This window comes from Lampris incognitus, chromosome 1 (assembly GCF_029633865.1).
Source record: "Lampris incognitus isolate fLamInc1 chromosome 1, fLamInc1.hap2, whole genome shotgun sequence".
Lineage (NCBI taxonomy): Eukaryota > Metazoa > Chordata > Actinopteri > Lampriformes > Lampridae > Lampris > Lampris incognitus.
Window position 1 is genome coordinate 150,987,510 of NC_079211.1, and position 17,371 is coordinate 151,004,880.

A 17,371-nucleotide genomic window follows, 5' to 3' on the forward strand; every position below is an offset into this window, starting at 1 on the left:
TGCATATGGGTTTTAAAAAATGGAGTGACCGAGGCCCGTCTACAATAGACCACTATCTGAGGGGGACATCCTACGATCATCTGACCAACTCCAACAAGATTTAACCTCACTAGAAGTGACTTTTACACATTCCTACAAATAACACTATTTACAAACACACTCTGAATGGCAACAGACATGTTAAGTACAATCCAACTGTGAAGCATTTTTCATATCACAGTAAAGGCAACAATAAAACATAATTTAATATCACACACACACACACACACACACACACACACACACACACACATATATAATATATATACAGTGGTGTGAAAAAGTGTTTGCCCCCTTCCTGATTTCTTATTTTTTTGCATGTTTGTCACACTTGAATGTTTCAGATCATCAAACAAATTTAAATATTAGACAAAGATAACACAAGTAAACACAAAATGCAGTTTTTAAATGAAGGTTTTTATTATTAAGGGAAAAAAAAATTCCAAAGCTACATGGCCCTGTGTGAAAAAGTGATTGCCCCCTAAACCTAATAACTGGTTGGGCCACCCTTAGCAGCAACAACTGCAATCAAGCGTTTGCGATAACTGGCAATGAGTTTTTTACAGCGCTGTGGAGGAATTTTGGCCCACTCGTCTTTGCAGAATTGTTGTAATTCAGCCACATTGGAGGGTTTTCGAGCATGAACCGCCTTTTTAAGGTCATGCCACAGCATCTCAATCGGATTCAGGTCAGGACTTTGACTAGTCCACTCCAAAGTCTTCATTTTGTTTTTCTTAAACCATTCAGAGGTGGACTTGCTGGTGTGTTTTGGATCATTGTCCTGCTGCAGAACCCAAGTGCGCTTCAGCTTGAGGTCACGAACAGATGGCCGGACATTCTCCTCCAGGATTTTTTGGTAGACAGCAGAATTCATGGTTCCATTTACCACAGCAAGTCTTCCAGGTCCTGAAGCAGCAAAACAGCCCCAGACCATCACACTACCAACACCATATTTTACTGTTGGTATGATGTTCCTTTTCTGAAATGCGGTGTTACTTTTACGCCAGATGTAATGGGACACACACCTTCCAAAAAGTTCAACTTTTGTCTCGTCGGTCCACAGAGTATTTTCCCAAAAGTCTTGGGGATCATCAAGATGTTTTCTGGCAAAACTGAGATGAGCCTTTATGTTCTTTTTGCTCAGCAGTGGTTTCCATCTTGGAACTCTGTCATGCAGGCCATTTTTGTCCGGTCTCTTTCTTATGGTGGAGTCATGAACACTGACCTTAACTAAGGCAAGTGAGGCCTGCAGTTCTTTGGATGTTGTTGTGGGGTCTTTTGTGACCTCTTGGATGAGTCGTCGCTGCGCTCTTGGGGTAATTTTGGTCGGCCGGCCACTCCTGGGAAGGTTCACCACTGTTCGATGTTTTCGCCATTTGTGGATGATGGCTCTCACTGTGGTTCGCTGGAGTCCCAAAGCTTTAGAAATGGCTTTATAACCTTTTCCAGACTGATAGATTTCAATTACTTGTTTCTCATTTGTTCCTGAATTTCTTTGGATCGCAGCATGATATCTAGCTTTTGAGGATCTTTTGGTCTACTTCACTTTGTCAGGCAGGTCCTATTTAAGTGATTTCTTGATTGAGAAGAGGTGTGGCAGTAATCAGGCCTGGGTATGGCTAGAGAAATTGAACTCAGCTTTCCAAAGATGTGATAAACCACACTTAATTTATGTTTTAACAGGGGGGGGGGGGAATCACTTTTTCACACAGGGCCATGTAGGTTTGGATATTTCTTTTCCCTTAATAATAAAAACCTTCATTTAAAAACTGCATTTTGTGTTTACTTGTGTTATCTTTGTCTAATATTTAAATTTGTTTGATGATCTGAAACATTTAAGTGTGACAGAAAATGCAAAAAAATAAGAAATCGGGAAGGGGGCAAACACTTTTTCACACCACTGTATATAAGATACTTCAAAACACGTCAGCAGGTAATACTCTGGACATGAAAGAGAAATGGGAACTAAAAATGAATATTATAAATGAATATTATAACTGAAGATGAAACCTGGGTGTAGCGATGGACACAAACTAACAAACAGTCCAGTATGGAAAGGGTTTGACTGGAAGGTCAAAATTAGGTTTTTCAAAACTCCCCTTGTTGTAGCGATATATAGTCGGGCATCGAACTTACGCTGGAGGGATGTGGATTTATTGGGGACCACACACACGTTTTTTTGGGACGGTCCTAAACTATCTAAATACTTGAAAGATGTCCAGATGGAAATTCAGAATATTATGGGATGTGATTTACCACTAAACCCAGCGTGCTGTATTTTAGGTGTGGTTCCAGATGACCTTGTAAGAAACCAAACATATCTTCTTGGGGTACTACTGCTAAGAGTAAAGAAATTAATAACTATTAACTGGAAAAACTCCAAAAATACAAGATTGGAGGGTGAAAATAAAAGAATTATATATTATGGAAAGCATAACTTCAAAATTACAACTAAAATCTAATACGTTATGTTGAAGAGGCCCCTGTCATATCTAAACTCCCCAGATTGTGTGAAAATATGTGATGTACATGAGCACGACTCCCAGCCTCACCCCTCCTGAAGTACACACTGATCCATATACTGTACGTTAACATGCCCACCTCTCTGTCAATGCTGATGTCACACTAGATAGACAATGAAGAAACTGCTCAATGTGAATATAATTTCTACACCTTGTAATGCCTCTCTATATATGTCATATATATATATATATATATATATGTGTGTGTGTGTGTGTGTGTGTGTCTATATATATGTCATTATATCATAAGCTGTAACTACTGTTTTGATTGTACAGACTGAAGTACTGATGATGTAAAAGATTGATTAAAAAATAAATAAAAACTTTTCCACAAAAAAAAAAAAAAGAGGGGAACAGATATATGTCGAGGATGGAAAAATAGCCTCCATTAGAAGTAAAATAGAAACTGACCCCACCCCTTATTTGTTAAAAAACAAGTTAATAGCTAATGTATAAATTACTCTCTCTCAAGTACCTCTGGTACAAATGTTGCTGCTTTTTCTTGTGTGGATTTTTTCCCCCTTTTTCCTCCCCAACTGTATTCAGCCAATTACCCCACTCTTCCCAGTCGTCCCTGTCTCTGCTCCACCCCCTCTGCTGATCTGGGGAGGGCTGCAGACTACCACATGCCTCCTCCCATACATGTGGAGTCACCAGCCGCTTGTTTTCACCTGACAGTGAGGAGTTTCACCAGGGGGACGTAGCACGTGGGAGGATCATGCTATTCCCCCCAGTCCCCTCCCCCCCGAACAGGCGGCCCGACCGACCAGAGGAGGTGCTGGTGCAGTGACCAGAACACATACCCACATCCGGCTTCCCACCCACAGACACGACCAATTGGGTCTGTAGGGACGTCCAACCAAGCCGGTGGTAACACAGAGATTTGAACAGGCGATCCCTGTGTTGTAAGCAACGGAATAGACTGCTACGCTACCTGGACGCCCATTGTTTTTTGAGACAGTAGTTGTCGCTGTAACACCAGGTCCAGTAGGGAACACCCAACTCAAGCCCGTATAGGTCATTTGCGGGGCAATATAAAGACAGCGCTTGAGTTGTTCACACTGACAACCTTGTGTCTGTTCCTTACTGCTCCGCAGGTAGGACAGAATGTGCTCCTGTCATGTGCACATCCTTGATCGAGAGGAACGCTGGTTTGAACGGGGAGTCAAAGAGGCTGCAGATACGACTGGCTATGTCTGCGGGTGGGAAGCCGGATGTGGATGTGTCCTGGTCACTGCACTAGCACCTCCTCTGGTCGGTTGGGGCGCCTGACCGGGGGGGAGGGGGAACTGGGGGGAATAGCGTGATCCTCCCACCCCTTACGTACCCCCATGAAACTCCTCACTGTCAGGTGAAAAGAAGCGGCTGGTGACTCCACATATAGGAGGAGGCATGTGGTAGTCTGCAGCCCTCCCCGGATCAGCAGAGGGGGTGGAGCAGAGACCGGGATAGCTCGGAAGAGTGGGGTGACTGGCCCACTCTTCCGAGCGTGTATGCGGGACACACAGCATGGATGTATGAACGACAGAACGAGTGATAAAAATAAAGCCCCCGTTATTCGCTCACACAATCGTCCCGTGTATTTGTGGACATTACAATGGCGTTACATTTTTTTTCTTTGTGGACATTACAATTTTTTTCTCCCCAACAATTGGGGAGAAAAAAAAAATCGAAATAAAAAGTCTCAGAGGCAGCAATCTCAGAACTTATGCAACTGACACCAAAACTATCTGCAAGGCGAAACTGAGAAAGAGGAATGTTTTTTTGCTTTGTAATTTGGGCCTGTCAGCCTATTGAATTGTTCCACGTCGGCTACGGCTGTGTTTGAAATCTCATACTAACGTACTGCCTACTACTATATACTCACAGCATGCACTGCATACTGCCTACTAAATTAACAATTAAGTATGCCATTACCAGTAGACTGTTCATACTAAAGTATATTCAAGCAAGACAGCTAGGTATCCCAGAATCCATTTCACACTAACCGGCAGCAATGGCGGAGGTTTTAAACCAGGCTAACAGCTGTGGTAATTTTCGCTCTAGGACTGTTAATATGTCACTTCATAAAGTTTTAATATTTTTTCAGGCAAGAAGGTAACTATTGAGATTCCCAATATGTGGTCAGTTTATCCAAATAATGCCTGTTTGGAAATTTGCTCCGACGTTTTCAGAGAAGTGGCGAGCTGCCACGCCGCAGTCTGAAGAGATGCAATGCATTTTGGGGCATTTCAGTATGTCCAGTAAACTCACGCCGCATACTCAGAAATTCTTGCTAATCTAGTATATATCCGGGTATTTCTCATTTACACAAGATCCACATACTCTGCAGTTGGAATGCACTACATACTCAATTTGACATCATGCTTAGTATGAATAGTACTGTAGTGACCGGAGGAGGCGGTCGCTGTGACTGTCAGCGGTTCTGTGCTAGGGGAGCGCAAAGGATTACAGGGGTGGGAAACTGTTGTGACTTAGTATGTTGTATTTTTATGTGTTCAAATGTTCCGCTTCCGGAGTGGGAAGATGGCGCCACAAATACATGTTTGCGGCGGCCTCACCCAGTACTGGTGTAGGAAGGTGGCGGCGTGAATTCGTGTTTGCAGCGGCTTCACCCAGTACTGTCCATGCAGTGTCTTTGTCCACGTCTGCGTCTAAGTTTGTCTTCATTTGATGGCTGGCAGAGCTGGTGCTGGATCAACTGTCTTCTGCATCCTGTGGGCCAAGGGACCACGGCCCTGCCTGGAGCTGTGCCCGAAGAGATAACACAGAGTGGTCTGACAGGACACAGAAGCGGGGCAGGCTAAGCTAACTGCTAGCCCATGCAGACCGGCAGTTCGGATAACACCAGGGGCGGTCTGGCAGCGGCCTCACCTGGCCATGACTGTGTTTTTGGTGTCACCGTGTGGAGTGCGGGGAGGCAGGGAGGTGTGTCGAGGGTATCTGGCTAGGACAGCTGGCGTTGGATCGGCTGAGGCAGCTTGGTCTTCTGCATCTGGTGGGCTCAAGGACCATGATCCTGCCTGGGGCTGTGCCCGAAGGGGAAACACCGAGGGCGGTCTGACTGGACATGGAAGCAGGGCAGGCTAAGCTATCTGCTAGCCCATGCAGACCGGAAGTTCTGACAGTCATCCTGGCTGACGTTCGTTCTCCTGAACAGTGATTTTTTATTTTTTTTTAGTTTGGATGGATGTGTTAGTTTGGATATATGTGTTCTTGTAGCTTTTGGATATATGTTTTTGCCTTAGTGTTGCACTGCTGTGCGCAAGTGCATGAAATGAAAGGACAAATAAAAGTGTTTCCGATTTTCTGATTTCTTTTTCATGTTTTGGTTATTGTGGTTGTGTTGTTTGTTTGGGGGTTCGACTAAGTAAACAACCATTTTACTGACTGACTGTAGGACCGTGACTAAGACTTATGTTTCCAGAAGTGACCTCTGAGGGGAAACCATTGTTCCGTAGCCATTTTGGATGCAAATAAACGAGCACTCTTGGGGTCATGCGGTGTATGGGACACAGCAGATGCCATCAAAAAGAGATCTCTTCCTCTCGACCCCTTCTCCCACGCCAGCTTGCTACAGTACGTTAGTATGCGATTCTGAACACAGCCTGTGTTTTTACTGATATTTGTGGGACATGTTAAGCTGTATAGAGTAGATCATTGAAAATAATAGAAATAGCAAAATAAATGTTTTTCAAATAAATAAATTTTATGTATAGTATGTTAAATCTTAGGAGAGGGATGTTTGGAGTGCCCTACTTGCTGCCACCGCAACCCTACCCCGGAGAAGCGGCTGAAGATGAATGAATGAATGTATGTTATATCTATTTTCAATGTACAGTGAATGTCTGTTTTTCTCCTTTACTTTCAGAATAATCTTGGAATAAAACTTTGGATTTGGATGGAAAACCCCATCTAAAGCTGAGAGGTAGGAGTTTGTTCTGGACTTCACTAAGGCTCTTTTATTGAGGCAGATATCCATTCATCCATCCATCCATTATCCAAGCCACTTATCCCAATCGGGGTCGCAGGGATGAAATAAAATCTCAAATTCAAAGGTTCTACTAAAATCTACTGAATATTTCTTTCAGCCTGCTTGAAGTAAATTTAGGTTGATTTAATGTACTTAGCGCTTATTTTTGCTCAAAAACAATCTTTGTTATCTTGAAAGAATATTGTCTACAAGCGAAAAAAATCCATTCCGCTAAATTCCGCAGAATTTCCTTCTGGATCACCTCTGAAAACTGTAAAAAAAAATATCTGCAGATTCCGTTTGAGATTAGTTATGAGCCTGGCAACTGAAAAGCGGGACCAGCATCAACAATTTCCAGAACACACTTCATATTAAGACATTATTTTACTGCTGAACAGTGTTTGTATATGGTGTCTACACACCTCAGGGAAATACCCACCATTATATTGAAAAACAGGGGTTTCACATGGCTAAGAATTTAACCAATTATGGTCACCACAACATGGTCCTTTTGTTTTGGTCACCTGGTACTGCTGGTAGTTGTACAGTTTACTGTAGTAGGCAGGGTAGTGGTTGGGCTGGTAAAAATTGTAGTAGGGCGCGTCCAATAGCAGGTCTGCCGGTCCTTCGGTCGGGCCCCTGCTGCTGGCCAGAGGGCTGGAGGAGCGAATCCCTGCACAGATGCACAGACAGGACACAGTTAAACCGTTACAAACAGGAAGTGCACGGTGAGGCATTCAAATAACAGTCTGGAAGTGGTTTGGCTCTATCTTCTGTCTGGAAGAACATTACATTCGAAACGCATAGCCTCTGCATGTACCCACTCTCGATAGCCATCCGTTTTCTTGGCTTCTTTGTGCCTCTCTATTTTGCACATATCTTAGCTGAAATAAACAACAAAACACCATTCCTGTGTGTACAGAGCTTCCTAATTCTTCTATTTTCCCTGGTTTTTGGCCCTGTTATTTCTGGTTATTTTGGCTCTGTCTTCTCCTGACACCATAACCTTTGCAGTTCTGGTGCTCTTTATCTAGAGCTGCTCTCCTCCCTGTCTCCTCTCTGATAATTGCCTATCAATGCACTTAATAATCCATAAGGAGACAGGGATCGTATGACAAACTGTGCTGTCAAGAGCACAAATTAGAATCTCATTCCTGTTTTTTTTTCTACTAGAGTAGGCACTTTATAAAGCGTTTTAAGCTCCAACCTGCAAGTTCAGGGTGGAATATGCATTATAAGCTTACTGTATAAACCTTGTGATTAAACCAATATGAGTCATTTGGATTTTGTTAAGACAGAAATAACCTTTCTTCTCCTTGATTTCCTTTATCTCAGTTGCCATAAACATGAGTGGACTACAAATCAGGAATCAGGAACATTTTGTCATTTCACTTCATGCACTTGCGTACATGAAATGAAACGAAATGCCGCTTCCCCCTGACCACAGCAGTATAACACAAAGACAAAAACACACATCCAAAACTACAAGAACACATATATCCAAACTAACACATACAAAAAACAAAAAACAAAAAAAACACTGTCCAAGGGAACGAACGCCAGCCAGGATGACTGTCGGTACCGCCGGTCTGCATGGGCTAGCAGTTAGCTTAGCCCGCCCCGCTTCTGCATCCTGTCAAACCGCCCTCGGCGTTTCCTCCTCGGTCACGGCTCTAAGCAGGGACCATGGTCCCCGAGCCCACCAGACGAAGCAGACCAAGCTCTCCCAGCCAATCCAGCGCGAGCTCACCCAGCCAGACACCCTCGACACACCTCCCCGCACTCCTCACGACGACATCAAAAACACCAGTCAACGCCAGGTGAGGCCGCCATCAGACCGCCCTCGGTGTTAGTGGAACTGCCGGTCTGCATGGGCTAGCAGTTAGCTTAGCCTGCCCAGCTCTCCCAGCAATCAAACCAAGACCAAACTTAGACGCAGGCGTGGACAAAAGACACTGCATGGACGGTACTGGGTGAGGCCGCTGCAAATGTGAATTCGCGCCGCCATCTTCCCACACCGGAAGAAGAAAATCAATCAATCAGTTATGATTGGAAGCATATTTCATTAATAACAGTAAAATACATTCTGAAGAATAAGAAACAAACATCAAAGAAATCAAAATGCTGCATTTTTTTTTTTTTTTTGGGAATTTCTTCCTGCATTAGCTGTGTTGAAGACAGGATAAAGAGGAGTCATAGTGAGAGAGATGCATGGCGGGATGGGAGTGGGTCGCCGTCTTTAGCAGCTCACGGTTGTGTGTTTATGTGTGTATTCTGTTCTTGTTTGTCTGCGTTTCTTCTGGGCGCTCCAGTTTCCCTCCATGGTGCATAACTGTGCACGTCCACCGATAGAGATCCTATATTGCCTGCCGGTAGACTGACACCCTGTCCAGACCCCGGTTAGTTGACCCCGGTTACAGCCGCTGTTAATACTAATTTTTTTATTATTATTATTTATTTATTTATTAGGCGGCACGGTGTCGCAGTAGTTAGCGCGGTCACCTCACAGCAAGAAGGTCCTGGGTTCGAGCCCCGGGGTAGTCCAACCTTGGGGGTCATCCTGGGTTTGCATTTTCCCCGTGTCTGCGTGGGTTTCCGCCGGGTGCTCTGGTTTCCCTCCAGTCCAAAGACATGTAGGTCAGGTGAATCAGCCCTAGGTGTGAATGTGTGTGTGTGCCCTGTGATGGCCTGGCGGCCTGTCCAGGGTGTCTCCCTGCCTGCGCCGCCCAATGACTGCTGGGATAGGCTCCAGCATCCCCGAGACTCTGAGAGCAGGATAAGTGGTATGGATAATGGATGAATGGATATTATAAATTATCCTATCATATTTTTTTCAATTAATCGATTTATCATTTAGCCTATAAATATCAAAAATAATAAGCCAAAGTCACTTCTTAAATCTGTCTCTGACTAGCAGACATAAACACCACCATTCACTTTACAATAATATGAATTGAAGAAAGTTGAGCAAATCTGAGCATTTTTGAAGCTATAACCAGCAAATGTTCCGTATTTATACTCAATAAATGACTTAAACAATTAATCAATTAACAAAATTATTTTGGATAAAATTTCTTCCACTCAACAAATCATATCTTCTATATCTATATTATTATTGATTATAGGGTGAGGGGCTCAGACATCCAGAGGGAGTTCAAACGAGAGCTGCTGCTCCTTTGCATCAACAGGAGCCAGCTGATGTGGTTTGGGCCTCTGATTAGGATGCCTCCTGGGCGACTTCTTTTGGAGGTTTTCCGGGCACGTCCAACTGGGAGGAGACCCCATGGTAGACCCAGAAATCACTGGAGGAAGTACATGTCCAATCTGGGCTGGGAATGCCTTGGGATCCCCCAGGAGGAGCCGGAGGGCGTTGCTGGGGAGAGGGACGTCTGGAGTGCCCTACTTAGCTTGCTGCCACCGCGACCCGACCCCGGAGAAGCGGCTGAAGATGAATGAATGAACAAATCATATCAGCACTGGTTGCTACGTTGGGCAGCATCATGTTTAATGTCCCCTTTGCTTCGTTTCTTTTTACTGATGTCCTAGTTTGCCTTCCTATTATTTGTGATGTCAATACTTTAATTTCCCTGCAGAGACCATTATGGTTCCATGTAAAGTCATGCCAAGTAATCTATGAATATGTGTAAATAGATACCAGACTAGATTTAGATACATACATTAGACTTCACTGTGTGGAAGTGAACCTAGGATCTCCCCATTTTACAAGATTCTTTCCCTGTTACTTCATAAGGGTTATTTCAGAACTCCTATCTACCAGACTACCGCCTACGCAAACTCCTGCCAACAGCGTCATCTGCAGGTGGCAGTCATGCCAGGTGTCACGTCACCCTCCACCAGTCGGCATGCCGCATGATACCAACCGACCGCCAGACGCTGTATCGCACGCAACCAAAATGCAAGGACAAATCAACATTACTCATCATCACCCCCCCCCCCCAATCAACAAGGCTGTGTTTTTCTCAGGCTGCCCCTGATCTTTTTGTCTTGTGCAGCCAGTGATAACAAGTGCTTATTAAATGGAAAGACAATGAGATCTGGTGTCCCTGTTCCGCCTCTTCAGTCATCAGTGAGTCACCCAGTGCTCAACTCCTTTCCTCTCCTCTCCAACACACACACAAAAAGACAAAGACAGCCTTGACCGTACTGGCATGTGAGGTCCACAGGTTGCTATCAGAGCCGGGGAGAACAGCATGTCTCTCCATGCCAGCTCTGCCATGCAGCCTTAGGTCAAACCTGAGGTATGTAATTCCACCCGCTGGCTTTGTTTTTGAATTTGTCTTGAATTTTATCTTTTTTTACGCCACAGACCAGTAGTTTTCCAACTATGACTCGCCCAGCAGGAAGCAGGATGTCACAATAAATACGGTTCGTCTGGAGACACGGAAGATAAATGCATGCAAATACATCGCCTAAAAATACCCGAGCCAATGCAAATAATGCAGTGATATAATTGTAATCTGAAATATCGCTAAGATAATGTATACTTACCATTGACATGCCTTGTCTGATTCATTTGGTCATAAGTAGGCAATGACTAAAGACTGCACCGATGAAAAATATACAGATTAATAATAAAGATTATTAGTAAGATTATTAATTATATCTTACTTTTTTTTTTTTTTTACTACTTTATGGTTGTGTCAGGAAGGGCATCCGACGTAAAATTTTACCAAATCATTACGCGGATTGACAAGACCATACCGGATCGGTCAAGGTCCGGGTTAACAACGACCGCCATCAGCGCTGTGCCCTCACAGGGTACCGATGGAAACTATCAAATCCGCTGTGGCGACCCCAGGGAAACAGAGAACAAGCTGAAAGAAGAATTGATCCGCGTGGGGAAATTCTTTCTCTGCATTTAACCCATCCTAGCTGTGTAGCTAGCAGCAGTGGGCAGCCACCACGCAGCACCTGGGGACCAACTCCAGTTCTTCTTGCCATGCCTTGCTCAAGGGCACAGACAGGAGTACTAACCCTAACATGCATGTCTTTTTAATGGTGGGGGAAACTGGAGCACCCGCAGAAAACCCACCGCAGACACGAGGAGAACAGGCAACCTCCACACAGAAGGCAACCTGGGATGACCCCCCAGGGTTGGACAACTCCAGGGTTGGAACCCAGGACCTTCTTGCTGTGAGGCGACAGAGCTAAACACTATGCCACCGTGCCACCCTACATAACTTTTTGACAGCTAATCAGAATTCATTTCTCATTGTACTGCTCAGGTGGGTCTTGATTTAGTGCAACTGAAGTTGTGTATGTTATCTAGGTGAACAGGTATCCCTTGCACAGCAGATGTTGACCTTAATGGGACTCTACACATTTAAGTAAAGGATAAATTAAACGAAATAGCATTTAAAAACACAGACTTAAATTTCTCATAAAACGAGGCCTGAAATATTTTAGATTATTTGAAAACTAGCGTGTTTGACTTTGTGCCGAGTGTGTGTCCGTCTTGGGAACCTCAGAATTGCATCTCTGCTCTTCGCAGATGATGTGGTTTTGTTGGCTTCATCAGAACGCGACCTCCAGCACTCAGTGGGGCGGTTTGCAGCTGAGTGTGAAATGGCCGGGATGAGAGTCAGCACCTCCAAGTCTGAGGCCATGGTTCTCTACCGGAAAATGGTGGATTGCTCCCTCCGGGTTGGGGATGAGTTGTTGCCTCAAGTGAAGGAGTTCAAGTATCTCGGGGTCTTGTTCATGAGTGAGGGTAAGATGGAGCAGGAGATTAACAAGTGGATTGGTACAGCATCAGCAGTAATGAGGACGTTGTACTTGACCATTGTGGTGAAAAGGGAGCTGAGCCAGAAGGCAAAGCTCTCAATTTACCAATCAATCTTCGGTCCAACCCTCACCTATGGTCATGAGCTTTGGGTAGTGACCGAAAGGGTGAGATCGTGGAAACAAGCGGCTGAAATGAGTTTCCTCTGTAGGGTGTCTGGGAATAGTCTTAGAGATAGGGTGAGGAGCTGACATCCAGAGGGAGTTCAAACTAGAGCTGCTGCTCCTTTGCATCAAAAGGAGCCAGTTGATGTGGTTTGGGCCTCTGATTAGGATGCCTCCTGGGTGACTTCTTTTGGAGGTTTTCCGGGCACGTCCAACTGGGAGGAGACCCCATGGTTGACCCAGAACTTGCTGGAGGGACTACAGGTCCAATCTGGCCTGGGAACGCCTTGGGATCCCCCAGGAGGAGCTGGAGGGCGTTGCTGGGGAGGGACGTCTAGAGTGCCCTACTTAGCTTGCTGCCACCACGACCCGACCTGACCCCGGAGAAACGGCTGAAGATGAATGAATGAATGAATGAATGAATGAATGAATGAATGAATGAATGAATGAAAACTAGCATTAGTTTGATGTTAAACATCACATTATCAAACAGATCAATGGGATGAACCTTGGCTGGATTCTTTAGCTTGGTATTTTTACATATGGAAGGAGATAGTGAGATATATTGATATTGTGTGATAATATTGTTCATATTGCTCAGCACTAGTTGCCAGGTCGGTTGGGGTGTGATGGTGACCATGTGATACCCCACCCGTAACCAAAGCAGAGGAACCAGGGGCACTGCTGGTGCTCTGGGAGCGCCCCTCCACAGGATACAGGCAGCTTCCGGTGGCTTCGTTCTTCACCTCTACATCAGGACTGGGCAGAGTCACGGGGCAAAAGATGCCCAGCTCCTCATCCTGGGCCTGCTGCCGCCGCAGGGCCACCTACCAAAGAAGCAACAAGCAAACACAAATGTACATGTTTACGCATGTACAATGAACAGTATTTAATGGAGCTTCCAAACAGAGCAGATTTTACACCTGCTTATTGTTTTGCAGCATATGCTTAGCTTAGCTGTTAACATGCAGCATGCGCATGAGGGCCCACTATGGCAAAAGCTTTGACAATCCCTGCTATTCATGCATTCAACACACACACACACACACACACACAAACACACACACACACACACACACACACACACACACACACACACACACACACACACACACACACACACACACACACACACACACACACACACACACACACACACACACACACACCGTGTTACAACTAACCAATACAGCCATATGTCTCTGTAAAGTCAATATGTCTTTTTCACATGTGTACTGTTTGTAATGTCTGACTTACTATGTTCTGTCTGTTAGTTGTGGGGGTGTAACGGTGCACGTATTGAGTTCAGCACCATGTGTAGCGAACAAATGCAGCGTTGTTTGTTTTTTCTTTTTTTGGAATTTCCCCCCTTTTTCTCCCAAATTGTATCTGGCCAATTACCCCACTCTTCCGAGCCATCCCAGTCACTGCTCCACCCCCTCTGCAGTCTACCACATGCCTCCTCCCATACATGTGGAGTCACCACCCTCTCCTTTTCACCTGACAGTGAGCAGTTTCACCAGGGGGACGTAGCGCATGGGAGGATCACGCTTTTCCCCCCAAACAGGCGCCCTGACCGACCAGAGGAGGCGCTAGCGCAGCGACCAGGACACATACCCACATCTGGCTTCCCACCCGCAGACAAGACCAATTGACCTTTCGCAAAGTACCGCCCCAGAACGGTGCTTGTCCAATCCTACCTTAGCAACGGTCCATCAAGCTTTCAAACACACAGCAAAATGCTGAAATGGTGTGCCTATGGGATCTGCAGATCGGATACTAGATATGTGGAAAGTTTGGAGGGCTGTAATTTCCTTTCCCTTCCCCAAACCCAGAACACAAGAAGCACAATGTGGGCAATAGATTTGGCAGGATAGCAGACCCCATGGCCAGCTTCATCCATCCAGAATCAACACCAATACCTGCCTGCTCCAAGCTAAGCTAGCTACTAGCTATTATTGATAGCTAATGCAGGTAACGTGTTATTACTGTTACCCACACAACGCGCTGATTTCTCCCTTCATGTTTTAATGTTTTCTGGCTACTTCCTGGATAGCTCTGAAATGATTGACGGGCATAGCAACAGTAACCAAGGGGGGCGGGACTTTGCGAAAGGTCAATCGTGTCTGCAGGGATGCCCGACCAAGCCGGAGGTAATGCGGGGATTCGAACTGGCGATCCCTGCGTTGGTAGGCAACAGAAGAGATCACTACGCCACCCGGAGGCCCTATGCGGTGTTGTTTTAACGACTGCACATGCGGAACTTTTGTGTATGCGGGATTTAATTTGGACCGGGACGGCTCAGAAGGAGTGGGGATAATTGGCCAGATACAATTGGGGGGAAAATGGGGGGGGGGAACCATTGCTATGGAAACGCGACACTCGAGGGGGCCGACTACGGGCTGGTTCCACTTGTAGCTGGCGCCGGCCTGGGAGCTCGTGTAGTTCTTCCTATGGAAAATCCCCGTATGACGCAATGAAACACGGCACACAGAAGAAGAAGAAGATGAAGAAGAGGAAGAAGAAGAGGAAGAAGAAGAAGAGAGGCCTCCAAGTAGAGAGGAAGCGGGCTGTTATCCTGCCCCGGACAGCCCGGTTGGTAATTCCCTGCGCGGCACAGCGGCGTCGCAGGCGGGGCGGCGGGGTCGCAGCTCGCAGGTGGCGCCTAAACGATACAAACGCGATACAACAGCGGTCGCCTTGTTCCCACGTTGGCCATTTTAGCGAGACCGCCGAAACAACGAAACACACAAACAGATTTCAAAGTTTCCACTTGTTAAAGGCGCCCCTGAAAGGCACAATGTTGCCAAGCTAGCAGGGCCCACGCGGCTACGCTAACAGGCTAGCTAGCGCTAGCTTCTAGCGGGAAGGGGGGAGGGAGGGGGTAGGGGGGTACCTGGGCCGCCATCACTCTCTGCCGCTCGGCGATGAGTTTACACTTGGCGCACTGGCAGTCCCGCCATTTGCAGAAGCGCTTGTGGCCCTTCAGAGGAGACACGTAGCCGTGGTTCCGGCACCGGGAGCACTTGGGCATCCTGGGCTGCTTCTTGCTCTTGGCCGCGGGCTGTGAAGGCGACGGGCCGCCGTAGGCCTGCTTGCTGCCTGCTTCCTGGCTCATGTCGCACGATCCGCTATCTGGACCCTCGGTACCCGCCGGAGACCTCGTCCTTTCTCAAGACTGGGTTCGGGTGTTTTGGGTATTGCCCGGTGTCAGATGAGGGCTACGCCGACGGAGGAGAGCCGAAAGGAGTTATCTGGTGGCTCCGGCGGACTGGTCTACAACACTCCCTGGAGCTGGGAGGGCGCGAACAGCCCCTCGTGTGACGCCGAGCCGAGTTAACCCCGACGCTCCCGCCCGCCCGCCGCGATGAAGGCGTCGCCATCTTCCTCCTCCTCCTCATCCTCCTCCTCCTCTGTGGCGCGCTTTACTCATCGCCTGCTCGTTTCATTATCTAACGGCCTTTCCTTCTTCATCGCCCCTTATCTTTCTTTTTTTTTTTTTTACATTTTCTTTTCCTTTTTTTAACCCGGTTTCCCGTCGGGGATGAATAAAGTAGCCTGACTCGCATTCGGATACATTATCTTCTTCTGCATGGTTTTCTTCTTCTGCATGATTTTCTTCTTCTGCATAATCTGCTTTTCCGTTTTCTTATTTCTCCTCTTCACTTTTTCTCCTCATTCCCTCCCATCGCGCGTCTCCTCTCCTTCCTTTCGACGTTATACCCTCTTTATCGTGACCTTTTGTCATTGTAACTTTCTTATTCTTCATCCTCTAGCACTCTTTTAGACACCTCCTAAACACACGTGTGGGCAACATGTTACACGCAGGTATGAATGTAATATAAAGACATATTCATGTGTGCAGCATCATCCCCTCCTCCCCCCTCCTAAACACACGAGTGTGAGTAACATGTTACACACATGTATGAATGTAATATAAAGACATATTCATGTGTGCAGCATCACCCTCCCCCCCACCAGAATCCCCTTATTATAACCACAATGGTTTCTCTTTTATTGAAGAGAAGATCAGTCACTACAGGCACGGGGAGGAGTGTACTGTGGACACCTTAATGCCAGGAATGGTACACTCTCTCTCTCTCTCTCTCTCTCTCTCTCTCTCTCTCTCTCTCTCTCTCTCTCTCTCTATATATATATATATATATATATATATATATGAATCAAGTGCATTCTTTATGAGACAGCACAAGCCTGTTTCATGCCATAAGCGATCGCCAGCTGTCAGTAGAGCTGCGCGGGAAAAAACGCACCATAGCAACTGCCTCGTCATGCACATCACGTGCACAACATCCAATGGGGAAGGGGGAGGTGCCTCGATTCAAAACTTGTGATCTCTACCCGACCAGTGGGGGGTGGTATTTGTCTGCTGTCATGATTTACTTATAATTACAAAATAGGTGTTAGTATCCGTGTCTGCAACTGCTGGTCAGTTCATTGCTGGTACTCGGTGTGGACATTTGTGGTTTGCAGATGATAAAATATTGTAACGTACACGGATGAAGAGGCTCGCGAGCCCTGGGCTAACGGGTCGGACCCTCTAGTCGACTGGTTAACGTTGTCGCCCGTAGCAGTTGTATACTACCATATACAACTGCTATCATATATACAACTGCTATCATATATACTACCATATACGACTGCTATCATATATACAACTACTATCAAATATGCTACCATATACAACTGCTATCATATATACTACCATATACAACTGCTATCATATATACTACTATCATATATACTACCATATAAAACTGCTATCATATATACTACTATCATATATACTACCATATACAACTGCTATCATATATACTACTATCATATATACTACCATATACAACTGCTATCATATATACTACCATATACAACTGCTATCATATATACAACTACTATCATAAATACTACCATA

General features: G+C 45.8%; 1 protein-coding gene across 1 annotated transcript in view; it reads right to left on the reverse strand.

The window, feature by feature from the left end:
- dmrt1 (doublesex and mab-3 related transcription factor 1) overlaps window positions 1-15,559 on the reverse strand; it is a 54,281-nt gene extending 38,722 nt beyond the window's left edge. Inside the window, exons 1-3 of the mRNA XM_056293052.1 lie at window positions 15,338-15,559; window positions 13,079-13,268; window positions 7,059-7,207 (exon numbers count right to left, since the gene is read on the reverse strand). Coding sequence (XP_056149027.1) covers window positions 7,059-7,207; window positions 13,079-13,268; window positions 15,338-15,559 — 561 coding nt within the window. The remainder of the gene's footprint in view (window positions 1-7,058; window positions 7,208-13,078; window positions 13,269-15,337) is intronic.
- Window positions 15,560-17,371: the final 1,812 nt, after the last annotated feature.